This window comes from Schistosoma haematobium, chromosome 2, assembly GCF_000699445.3.
Source record: "Schistosoma haematobium chromosome 2, whole genome shotgun sequence".
Classification (NCBI taxonomy): Eukaryota; Metazoa; Platyhelminthes; class Trematoda; order Strigeidida; family Schistosomatidae; genus Schistosoma; species Schistosoma haematobium.
In genome coordinates, this window is record NC_067197.1 from 10891398 (window position 1) to 10905083 (window position 13686).

A 13686-nucleotide genomic window follows, 5' to 3' on the forward strand; every position below is an offset into this window, starting at 1 on the left:
ATAAACTCAAAACTAACCATTCATTTACTCTGTTTATCAAAAGGTCCATGAAGCCTTATCTAAAGAACATTATGCCGTTAGACAAGCCAAAGAGAAAGTTCAAGAAAATGAGGTAATCTTATTCATTATATAGTTGGGTTTGAATTTAATATGTGTAAATCTTGTAGAAAATTGGACAAATTGGTTAGTAAAAATAAAATATTGAAATACTATGTAGTCGGTAATGCTGACTGACTCATAGCTATCCATGGAAATAAAATGATATTATCACTAACCTAAATGACGTGATATCATGAAGTTATGGTCCAGTGCTCTACAAAATTAACGCTTAGTTACTGTGTTGCAATTTTTAGCCTTTCTGAACCTGTTTTCGTTGAAGTGAACAGGAAGTGTCTTTCCTCCTAAAATTGCTGTACAATTAGTTGTTATTCACGGAACACAATTATTGGTGCTTGCTGGTCGGAGGGATTTATGCACTTTTCATCCTGCTATCAAAACACCACTCGGAATTAGTCATTTACAATAGATTAAATAGAACAAGAACAAAGATTTATGCAGAATAATATGAATTCATTTTATAAAGGGAACTATGTGTACACAATAAATTAGTTTGTAATTCTGGAAGTGTTAAACTTCAGGGATAGGGAATGTTGAGCAAACTGTATAGAACATTATAGAATAAGCGAAATATGTCTTTAAAAAGACAATGAGCTGATAGATCTGAATGAAATTTGAAATTGATACTGTACTTTTGGTTAATGAAACAAGAGAAATAAAAAATTAAATATGAATTTGTTGTAGTACAATAATAATATTCTACTTTGAATTATGAATTATTCTAATAAATATGGTTCCATTCTAGTCTGTTTGTGATCAAAATAAGGCTTGAATTCACCACACAATTCATTACGTCTCAAAATGGTATTCTGTCACCAAAATGAAATCAATTGTTAATAGGATTTGATTTTTCGGAATTTTATTTTTATAACCACATCGACTATGATATTGATGTGTTAATGTTGTTTCCATATAAATGATGGTTTTAGCTCTACAGATTATTAAGACTTGGTGGCCCAGTATCTGATTCCAGTTTGATCGTAGAAAGACGCTATGAAAATAAATCTCCCATTTAATTCCATATATCACCTAGCTTAATCCAATTTGATCAAGTTTGACTCGGTATTTATAGTCAGACCAAAAATAAGTTACAGACATGTGAAGAGTAGGATATACAATAAGGACACATACGCTCATATAAGAACAGTCACGGTTAGTAAGCAAATAGTCGACAAGGTCAAAATGTGACTTGTAGAGATGAATAAATCAGTCCATCCAAAAGCTAGAATAACCTACATGAGCTTGACATGGGACCAGACACGACAAGAAAACCATAAGGTGCTCAAATCGGTTATTTTATTTGAGTTACGGTGGTAACACTAATATTTATAAGATATCTAAGTATATCAAGTTGATTTCAAAGTAGAATCAGGCGTATACTTTAATTTTCACTGTTACTGATCCCCAATTAACGTGAAAATGCAATTAAACGTACTAACGATGATATATGAGACGCTAATATTAAGTATCAACATTTAATCATTTCCATTTGACGAAGCAAACTCTAAGAAAATTTAAAGTAAAAGGCTAACAGGAAAACATAAGTTCAACTTCCTCTGAATGTCATATAATAAAAATGGTTTCTGTTATATCCGGTGAAGATTAAATAACAGGTAACTTCCGAGGACTATTCATGGACTAATATTCTATAAACATTCTTATTGTATAACTACTCAACAATTACACTATGTATATTTATATTCCTTTTATGATAAGCTTTATTTTGACCTATAATTTATTATTGTACGATTTACGCTTCTTAAGTTATGTTCAGTTTATTAACTAATGCCTCCCACATTCACAGCCACTTTTTGGCTTATTTGTGTACAAATATTATTTCCTATTTTATGGTACGTTGCGGTCTGTGTGATTGATATATAAACCAAGTATGCCTGAAATAAACGATCTGCTCTGATTCGGAAGCTGGTATCTTGTTCTGGACTCAAGTGGAAGGGCTCGTAGGACATAGGACCAATAAGGACGCTAAACTGCCCACACCGGTTGAACGTCATTGGTTGGCCTAGTGTGAAGATTCGTATAAGTCGTATTCGGATTGGTAGATAGATCGTGTGATCGAAAAGTCAGACATCCAAGGTCATAACAATTGGCGACGGGGATTTTGGCAACAAAATAATAATAATAATAATACAACAAGTGCTGACTCAGATTTTGGAAATAAATTAGCTGTTATAATTGCCGGTGATTTTTGGAGCTAATATTATTGGCAAAATAAAAAAAATGTCGATTTCCTTAGAACAGTTGCAGTTATTATTACAACAACAGCAGCAACAATATCAACAACAGCAGCAGCAGATGTTAGCTTCTCAACAGAAACTCTTGGAAACACTTTTGGGGAAACTATCTATCCAACAAGAGATTCCAGAACATAAAAGTATTGAGTCATACCTTAATCCAGTTTCAGAATTTATATTTGATGCAGACAACGGTCACACTTTTGAAGCATGGTTTGGCAGAATTGAAGATATTTTCCGAGTTGAATTTGCTGCTATAGATGACGCAAAGAAAGTTCGGCTGCTATTACAAAAACTTGGTCCTAATGAGCATCAAAAGTATAAAAACCATATTCTGCCTAAACATCCGCGAGAAGTTAGTTTCGATGAAACTGTTAACATCCTAAATAAAATGTTTTGTGAACAGTCGTCTTTATTCCGTATCCGGTATAACTGTCTACAGCTGACTAAAGAGGCTGATGAAGATTATACTACGTACGCCGGAAGAGTAAATTTACAAGCAGAACGATTTAAATTAAATGTATTAACCAGTGATCAATTTAAATGCTTATTATTTATTTCTGGTCTGAACTCTCCTGTTGATGCCGACTTTCGCATGAAGTTGTTATCCCGTATGGAACATGATGATGAAATGACGTTACAAACTATCACCACTGAATGTCAACGATTAATAAATTTAAAACAAGATACAGCTATGCTGGAAACCAAAAGTGCTGCTCCATCGAATTCTGTTCATGCTGTTAAGACAGGTCAAAGACGAAATAGTACCAAAAGTCATAAATATCACTCGAAAAGCCCTAAACCTGCAACTAAATGTTGGTATTGTGGTGCGTGGCATTTCTCAAGATTTTGCCGGTTTAGAAATCATAGATGCACTATATGCAATAAAGTTGGCCACAAAGAATTAGTCTGCCGAACTAGAGAAAGTTTAAGATCAAAACGAACCAGACGTCCGCACCAGTACGAAAATAAGTATATAAACAGCGTATATTCTACACTGGCTCTAAGCGTAGCGGATAAAAGAAGATATGTGGAATTAATTGTTAATGGTGTTCATATTCGATTGCAACTGGACACGGCGTCAGATATCACACTAATCTCGAAACGAACGTGGTATTTAATTGGGTGTCCGAAAGTATTACCAACAGAGCACACTGCACGGAATGCGTCCGGAGATATATTGAAACTTGTGGGAATGATAAAATGCTCTGTTAAATTCCGAGGTAATTACTTTACAGGAAATTGTTACTTAACGAACAGACATGAGTTAGACCTTATTGGTATAGACTGGATAGATAAACTAAATTTATGGGATGTACCATTAAATGAAATATGCACAATGAAAAGCGCAAGTAATCCTAGAGATCCACCCACAGTTCATGTAGCTAAGAAAGTCGTAACTATAGAAGATCTTTTGCAGAAACATAAAAACTTGTTCCAGAATAAATTGGGATGCTGCACAATTGAGAAGGCAAAATTATACCTACGACAGGATGTAAAACCTGTTTTCCGTCCAAAGCGTCAAGTTCCATATGCAGCTATTGACAAAGTCGACAAAGAATTAGACCGACTAGAGAAACTCGGTGTTATACAACCTGTTAATTATTCGGCATGGGCAGCACCAATTGTAGTAGTTCAGAAAGCGAGCGGAGCTATTCGCCTTTGTGCAGATTTTTCAACAGGATTAAATGACGTTTTACAAAATCATTCATATCCATTACCTTTACCAGAGGATTTATTTATTAAACTGAACGGTGGACGTTATTTTTCTAAACTTGATTTGTCTGAAGCTTACTTACAGGTGGAAGTTGACGAAGATTCAAAGGAGTTATTAACCATTAATACCCACCGTGGGCTTTATCGATTTAACCGATTACCGTTTGGTGTTAAGCCAGCTCCAGCAATTTTCCAGCAGATAATGGATACTATGGTGTCTAACATCGAAGGTGTAGCAGTTTATTTGGATGATATTATAGTTGTTGGCTCTTCCACGCAGGAATTAATGCGTCGGTTAGATGTGGTGCTCACTAAAATATCACAAGCTGGGTTTCAGTTACAAAAAGAAAAGTGTGAATTTCTGCTCGAGTCTGTTAAATACCTGGGATATATATTTGATAAAGATGGTCGTCGACCGGATCCAGACAATATAAATGCTATCAAAAATATACCCAGACCGACTGAGGTTACAACCCTTCGTTCATTCTTGGGGATGATTGGTTATTATAGTATGTTCGTACCCCAGATGTATAAATTGCGACAACCATTAAATCAACTTTTGATGGCTAATACAACATGGCACTGGACAAAAGAATGCCAAGATTCTTTCGATGAAATAAAAAGGATTTTATCTTCTAAACTGTTGCTGACTCATTATAATCCAAAGCTTGAAATAATTGTAGCCGCCGATGCTTCAAACTATGGAATTGGAGCCGTTATCAGTCATCGTTTTCCTGATGGTAAAGAAAAGCCAATTGCCCATGCATCCCGAACTCTTAACTCAGCCGAGCGAAAATATAGTCAGATTGAGAAGGAAGGATTAGCTTTAGTTTTTGCAGTAAAGAAATTTCATAAAATGATTTATGGTCGTCGATTTACGCTTTTAACAGACCACAAGCCGCTTATATCTATATTTGGATCAAAGTCAGGTATTCCTGCTTATACAGCGAATCGGTTACAACGCTGGGCTATTACGTTGCTTGCTTATGATTTCCAAATCCTATATAAATCAACTGAAAAGTTTGGACAAGCTGATGCCTTATCTCGATTAATTGCGAATCAGAAGCAGGAACGTGAAGATTCTATTATCGCAACGATATCGTTGGAAGATGATATTCACCATATACTGCAAGTTGCCATAAAAGCAACACCATTATCCTCTGAAGATATTAGACGCTATACTCAAGAAGATAATGAATTGAAGCAGATTATTAGTTACCTCGAACATGGTTGGCCTGCCCATATAGACGACAAAAATATTGAACAGTATTCCCACCGTCGGAATTCCCTATCACTTGTGGATGGATGCTTGATGTTTGGGAATCGAGTAATCGTACCCATAAATTTACGCTGTAAGGTGATGTCACAACTGCATGCCGCACACCCAGGGGTAGCAAGGATGAAGGCACTTGCACGTGGATACGTATATTGGCCGAATATTGACGCTCAGATCAAAGAATATGTTGAGAGATGTTCCGCGTGTGCAAAAGCTATCAAAGCCCCTCGCAAGACCGAAATGCAGAGTTGGGGGACACCAACAAATCCATGGTCAAGAGTACACGTAGATTTCGCCGGTCCCATAAACGGAAAACAGTACTTAGTGATGGTTGATGCTTTCTCAAAATGGCCGGAAATCCACTACGTTAAGTCTCTTTCTACAAAAGCTACTATTGAAAAACTGAGACAAGTATTTAGCTGTTTTGGGTGTCCAGATGTATTAGTATCCGATAATGGACCACAGTTCACCTCCGCTGAATTCTCGAAGTTCTGCGCCGCCAACGCTGTTAGGCATATAAAGACACCCCCATATCATCCACAGTCAAACGGTCTAGTCGAGAGGTTCGTAGATACATTTAAAAGAGCGCTACTTAAAGCCGAGGGAGAAGGTGAAATAGACGAGATGATTCAAAGATTTCTACAAACATACCGAGCAACACCAAACCCAACAACAAATAATCAAGAAAGCCCGGCAGAAGCAATTTTTGGGAGAAAGATTAGAATACCTATGGAGCAAATGAAACCAAAGCTTAGAGCCAACCTCCGAAAGAACAAACGAATGGAACAGCAATTCAACAAGCGGCACGGTGCATTGCCCAGAAGGTTTAAGGTGGGACAAGCGGTAATAACAAGAGATTTCACGGGAGTAAAGCCAACTTGGAAGTTTGGCATAATAATACGAAAAAAAGGGAAAGATATCTACGAAGTAGAAGTTGGACAAAAGATATGGGTGAGACATGCAAACCAGATACAGCCAACCAGACAAGAAAGAGAGACAGAAAATGCTACAAAGTCGAAGATACCAATAAATATATTAACTGAGTCGAATAATGAAATTAAAAATGATCCGAATAATAACAAGACGTGTGAAACACTCCCGAGGAGGTCGCAGCGCATCAGACGAAAGCCCAATCGAATAAAAATAAATCCTAAGGATCATTATTATCTCTAATGCTTCAAAAAAAAAGGGAGGTGTTATATCCGGTGAAGATTAAATAACAGGTGACTTCCGAGGACTATTCATGGACTAATATTCTATAAACATTCTTATTGTATAACTACTCAACAATTACACTATGTATATTTATATTCCTTTTATGATAAGCTTTATTTTGACCTATAATTTATTATTGTACGATTTACGCTTCTTAAGTTATGTTCAGTTTATTAACTAATGCCTCCCACATTCACAGCCACTTTTTGGCTTATTTGTGTACAAATATTATTTCCTATTTTATGGTACGTTGCGGTCTGTGTGATTGATATATAAACCAAGTATGCCTGAAATAAACGATCTGCTCTGATTCGGAAGCTGGTATCTTGTTCTGGACTCAAGTGGAAGGGCTCGTAGGACATAGGACCAATAAGGACGCTAAACTGCCCACACCGGTTGAACGTCATTGGTTGGCCTAGTGTGAAGATTCGTATAAGTCGTATTCGGATTGGTAGATAGATCGTGTGATCGAAAAGTCAGACATCCAAGGTCATAACAATTGGCGACGGGGATTTTGGCAACAAAATAATAATAATAATAATACAACAAGTGCTGACTCAGATTTTGGAAATAAATTAGCTGTTATAATTGCCGGTGATTTTTGGAGCTAATATTATTGGCAAAATAAAAAAATGTCGATTTCCTTAGAACAGTTGCAGTTATTATTACAACAACAGCAGCAACAATATCAACAACAGCAGCAGCAGATGTTAGCTTCTCAACAGAAACTCTTGGAAACACTTTTGGGGAAACTATCTATCCAACAAGAGATTCCAGAACATAAAAGTATTGAGTCATACCTTAATCCAGTTTCAGAATTTATATTTGATGCAGACAACGGTCACACTTTTGAAGCATGGTTTGGCAGAATTGAAGATATTTTCCGAGTTGAATTTGCTGCTATAGATGACGCAAAGAAAGTTCGGCTGCTATTACAAAAACTTGGTCCTAATGAGCATCAAAAGTATAAAAACCATATTCTGCCTAAACATCCGCGAGAAGTTAGTTTCGATGAAACTGTTAACATCCTAAATAAAATGTTTTGTGAACAGTCGTCTTTATTCCGTATCCGGTATAACTGTCTACAGCTGACTAAAGAGGCTGATGAAGATTATACTACGTACGCCGGAAGAGTAAATTTACAAGCAGAACGATTTAAATTAAATGTATTAACCAGTGATCAATTTAAATGCTTATTATTTATTTCTGGTCTGAACTCTCCTGTTGATGCTGACTTTCGCATGAAGTTGTTATCCCGTATGGAACATGATGATGAAATGACGTTACAAACTATCACCACTGAATGTCAACGATTAATAAATTTAAAACAAGATACAGCTATGCTGGAAACCAAAAGTGCTGCTCCATCGAATTCTGTTCATGCTGTTAAGACAGGTCAAAGACGAAATAGTACCAAAAGTCATAAATATCACTCGAAAAGCCCTAAACCTGCAACTAAATGTTGGTATTGTGGTGCGTGGCATTTCTCAAGATTTTGCCGGTTTAGAAATCATAGATGCACTATATGCAATAAAGTTGGCCACAAAGAATTAGTCTGCCGAACTAGAGAAAGTTTAAGATCAAAACGAACCAGACGTCCGCACCAGTACGAAAATAAGTATATAAACAGCGTATATTCTACACTGGCTCTAAGCGTAGCGGATAAAAGAAGATATGTGGAATTAATTGTTAATGGTGTTCATATTCGATTGCAACTGGACACGGCGTCAGATATCACACTAATCTCGAAACGAACGTGGTATTTAATTGGGTGTCCGAAAGTATTACCAACAGAGCACACTGCACGGAATGCGTCCGGAGATATATTGAAACTTGTGGGAATGATAAAATGCTCTGTTAAATTCCGAGGTAATTACTTTACAGGAAATTGTTACTTAACGAACAGACATGAGTTAGACCTTATTGGTATAGACTGGATAGATAAACTAAATTTATGGGATGTACCATTAAATGAAATATGCACAATGAAAAGCGCAAGTAATCCTAGAGATCCACCCACAGTTCATGTAGCTAAGAAAGTCGTAACTATAGAAGATCTTTTGCAGAAACATAAAAACTTGTTCCAGAATAAATTGGGATGCTGCACAATTGAGAAGGCAAAATTATACCTACGACAGGATGTAAAACCTGTTTTCCGTCCAAAGCGTCAAGTTCCATATGCAGCTATTGACAAAGTCGACAAAGAATTAGACCGACTAGAGAAACTCGGTGTTATACAACCTGTTAATTATTCGGCATGGGCAGCACCAATTGTAGTAGTTCAGAAAGCGAGCGGAGCTATTCGCCTTTGTGCAGATTTTTCAACAGGATTAAATGACGTTTTACAAAATCATTCATATCCATTACCTTTACCAGAGGATTTATTTATTAAACTGAACGGTGGACGTTATTTTTCTAAACTTGATTTGTCTGAAGCTTACTTACAGGTGGAAGTTGACGAAGATTCAAAGGAGTTATTAACCATTAATACCCACCGTGGGCTTTATCGATTTAACCGATTACCGTTTGGTGTTAAGCCAGCTCCAGCAATTTTCCAGCAGATAATGGATACTATGGTGTCTAACATCGAAGGTGTAGCAGTTTATTTGGATGATATTATAGTTGTTGGCTCTTCCACGCAGGAATTAATGCGTCGGTTAGATGTGGTGCTCACTAAAATATCACAAGCTGGGTTTCAGTTACAAAAAGAAAAGTGTGAATTTCTGCTCGAGTCTGTTAAATACCTGGGATATATATTTGATAAAGATGGTCGTCGACCGGATCCAGACAATATAAATGCTATCAAAAATATACCCAGACCGACTGAGGTTACAACCCTTCGTTCATTCTTGGGGATGATTGGTTATTATAGTATGTTCGTACCCCAGATGTATAAATTGCGACAACCATTAAATCAACTTTTGATGGCTAATACAACATGGCACTGGACAAAAGAATGCCAAGATTCTTTCGATGAAATAAAAAGGATTTTATCTTCTAAACTGTTGCTGACTCATTATAATCCAAAGCTTGAAATAATTGTAGCCGCCGATGCTTCAAACTATGGAATTGGAGCCGTTATCAGTCATCGTTTTCCTGATGGTAAAGAAAAGCCAATTGCCCATGCATCCCGAACTCTTAACTCAGCCGAGCGAAAATATAGTCAGATTGAGAAGGAAGGATTAGCTTTAGTTTTTGCAGTAAAGAAATTTCATAAAATGATTTATGGTCGTCGATTTACGCTTTTAACAGACCACAAGCCGCTTATATCTATATTTGGATCAAAGTCAGGTATTCCTGCTTATACAGCGAATCGGTTACAACGCTGGGCTATTACGTTGCTTGCTTATGATTTCCAAATCCTATATAAATCAACTGAAAAGTTTGGACAAGCTGATGCCTTATCTCGATTAATTGCGAATCAGAAGCAGGAACGTGAAGATTCTATTATCGCAACGATATCGTTGGAAGATGATATTCACCATATACTGCAAGTTGCCATAAAAGCAACACCATTATCCTCTGAAGATATTAGACGCTATACTCAAGAAGATAATGAATTGAAGCAGATTATTAGTTACCTCGAACATGGTTGGCCTGCCCATATAGACGACAAAAATATTGAACAGTATTCCCACCGTCGGAATTCCCTATCACTTGTGGATGGATGCTTGATGTTTGGGAATCGAGTAATCGTACCCATAAATTTACGCTGTAAGGTGATGTCACAACTGCATGCCGCACACCCAGGGGTAGCAAGGATGAAGGCACTTGCACGTGGATACGTATATTGGCCGAATATTGACGCTCAGATCAAAGAATATGTTGAGAGATGTTCCGCGTGTGCAAAAGCTATCAAAGCCCCTCGCAAGACCGAAATGCAGAGTTGGGGGACACCAACAAATCCATGGTCAAGAGTACACGTAGATTTCGCCGGTCCCATAAACGGAAAACAGTACTTAGTGATGGTTGATGCTTTCTCAAAATGGCCGGAAATCCACTACGTTAAGTCTCTTTCTACAAAAGCTACTATTGAAAAACTGAGGCATGTATTTAGCTGTTTTGGGTGTCCAGATGTATTAGTATCCGATAATGGACCACAGTTCACCTCCGCTGAATTCTCGAAGTTCTGCGCCGCCAACGCTGTTAGGCATATAAAGACACCCCCATATCATCCACAGTCAAACGGTCTAGTCGAGAGGTTCGTAGATACATTTAAAAGAGCGCTACTTAAAGCCGAGGGAGAAGGTGAAATAGACGAGATGATTCAAAGATTTCTACAAACATACCGAGCAACACCAAACCCAACAACAAATAATCAAGAAAGCCCGGCAGAAGCAATTTTTGGGAGAAAGATTAGAATACCTATGGAGCAAATGAAACCAAAGCTTAGAGCCAACCTCCGAAAGAACAAACGAATGGAACAGCAATTCAACAAGCGGCACGGTGCATTGCCCAGAAGGTTTAAGGTGGGACAAGCGGTAATAACAAGAGATTTCACGGGAGTAAAGCCAACTTGGAAGTTTGGCATAATAATACGAAAAAAAGGGAAAGATATCTACGAAGTAGAAGTTGGACAAAAGATATGGGTGAGACATGCAAACCAGATACAGCCAACCAGACAAGAAAGAGAGACAGAAAATGCTACAAAGTCGAAGATACCAATAAATATATTAACTGAGTCGAATAATGAAATTAAAAATGATCCGAATAATAACAAGACGTGTGAAACACTCCCGAGGAGGTCGCAGCGCATCAGACGAAAGCCCAATCGAATAAAAATAAATCCTAAGGATCATTATTATCTCTAATGCTTCAAAAAAAAAAGGGAGGTGTTATATCCGGTGAAGATTAAATAACAGGTAACTTCCGAGGACTATTCATGGACTAATATTCTATAAACATTCTTATTGTATAACTACTCAACAATTACACTATGTATATTTATATTCCTTTTATGATAAGCTTTATTTTGACCTATAATTTATTATTGTACGATTTACGCTTCTTAAGTTATGTTCAGTTTATTAACTAATGCCTCCCACATTCACAGCCACTTTTTGGCTTATTTGTGTACAAATATTATTTCCTATTTTATGGTACGTTGCGGTCTGTGTGATTGATATATAAACCAAGTATGCCTGAAATAAACGATCTGCTCTGATTCGGAAGCTGGTATCTTGTTCTGGACTCAAGTGGAAGGGCTCGTAGGACATAGGACCAATAAGGACGCTAAACTGCCCACACCGGTTGAACGTCATTGGTTGGCCTAGTGTGAAGATTCGTATAAGTCGTATTCGGATTGGTAGATAGATCGTGTGATCGAAAAGTCAGACATCCAAGGTCATAACAATTGGCGACGGGGATTTTGGCAACAAAATAATAATAATAATAATACAACAAGTGCTGACTCAGATTTTGGAAATAAATTAGCTGTTATAATTGCCGGTGATTTTTGGAGCTAATATTATTGGCAAAATAAAAAAATGTCGATTTCCTTAGAACAGTTGCAGTTATTATTACAACAACAGCAGCAACAATATCAACAACAGCAGCAGCAGATGTTAGCTTCTCAACAGAAACTCTTGGAAACACTTTTGGGGAAACTATCTATCCAACAAGAGATTCCAGAACATAAAAGTATTGAGTCATACCTTAATCCAGTTTCAGAATTTATATTTGATGCAGACAACGGTCACACTTTTGAAGCATGGTTTGGCAGAATTGAAGATATTTTCCGAGTTGAATTTGCTGCTATAGATGACGCAAAGAAAGTTCGGCTGCTATTACAAAAACTTGGTCCTAATGAGCATCAAAAGTATAAAAACCATATTCTGCCTAAACATCCGCGAGAAGTTAGTTTCGATGAAACTGTTAACATCCTAAATAAAATGTTTTGTGAACAGTCGTCTTTATTCCGTATCCGGTATAACTGTCTACAGCTGACTAAAGAGGCTGATGAAGATTATACTACGTACGCCGGAAGAGTAAATTTACAAGCAGAACGATTTAAATTAAATGTATTAACCAGTGATCAATTTAAATGCTTATTATTTATTTCTGGTCTGAACTCTCCTGTTGATGCCGACTTTCGCATGAAGTTGTTATCCCGTATGGAACATGATGATGAAATGACGTTACAAACTATCACCACTGAATGTCAACGATTAATAAATTTAAAACAAGATACAGCTATGCTGGAAACCAAAAGTGCTGCTCCATCGAATTCTGTTCATGCTGTTAAGACAGGTCAAAGACGAAATAGTACCAAAAGTCATAAATATCACTCGAAAAGCCCTAAACCTGCAACTAAATGTTGGTATTGTGGTGCGTGGCATTTCTCAAGATTTTGCCGGTTTAGAAATCATAGATGCACTATATGCAATAAAGTTGGCCACAAAGAATTAGTCTGCCGAACTAGAGAAAGTTTAAGATCAAAACGAACCAGACGTCCGCACCAGTACGAAAATAAGTATATAAACAGCGTATATTCTACACTGGCTCTAAGCGTAGCGGATAAAAGAAGATATGTGGAATTAATTGTTAATGGTGTTCATATTCGATTGCAACTGGACACGGCGTCAGATATCACACTAATCTCGAAACGAACGTGGTATTTAATTGGGTGTCCGAAAGTATTACCAACAGAGCACACTGCACGGAATGCGTCCGGAGATATATTGAAACTTGTGGGAATGATAAAATGCTCTGTTAAATTCCGAGGTAATTACTTTACAGGAAATTGTTACTTAACGAACAGACATGAGTTAGACCTTATTGGTATAGACTGGATAGATAAACTAAATTTATGGGATGTACCATTAAATGAAATATGCACAATGAAAAGCGCAAGTAATCCTAGAGATCCACCCACAGTTCATGTAGCTAAGAAAGTCGTAACTATAGAAGATCTTTTGCAGAAACATAAAAACTTGTTCCAGAATAAATTGGGATGCTGCACAATTGAGAAGGCAAAATTATACCTACGACAGGATGTAAAACCTGTTTTCCGTCCAAAGCGTCAAGTTCCATATGCAGCTATTGACAAAGTCGACAAAGAATTAGACCGACTAGAGAAACTCGGTGTTATACAACCTGTTAATTATTCGG

General features: G+C 37.1%; 1 protein-coding gene across 2 annotated transcripts in view; it reads left to right on the forward strand.

Moving 5' to 3' along the window:
- Positions 1–13686, forward strand: part of MS3_00006184 (uncharacterized protein) — a 52267-nt gene that overhangs the window by 19974 nt on the left and 18607 nt on the right. For both annotated transcript variants that reach the window (XM_051214304.1, XM_051214305.1), the window contains exon 3: positions 44–112. In XM_051214304.1, coding sequence (XP_051067461.1) covers positions 44–112 — 69 coding nt within the window. The remainder of the gene's footprint in view (positions 1–43; positions 113–13686) is intronic.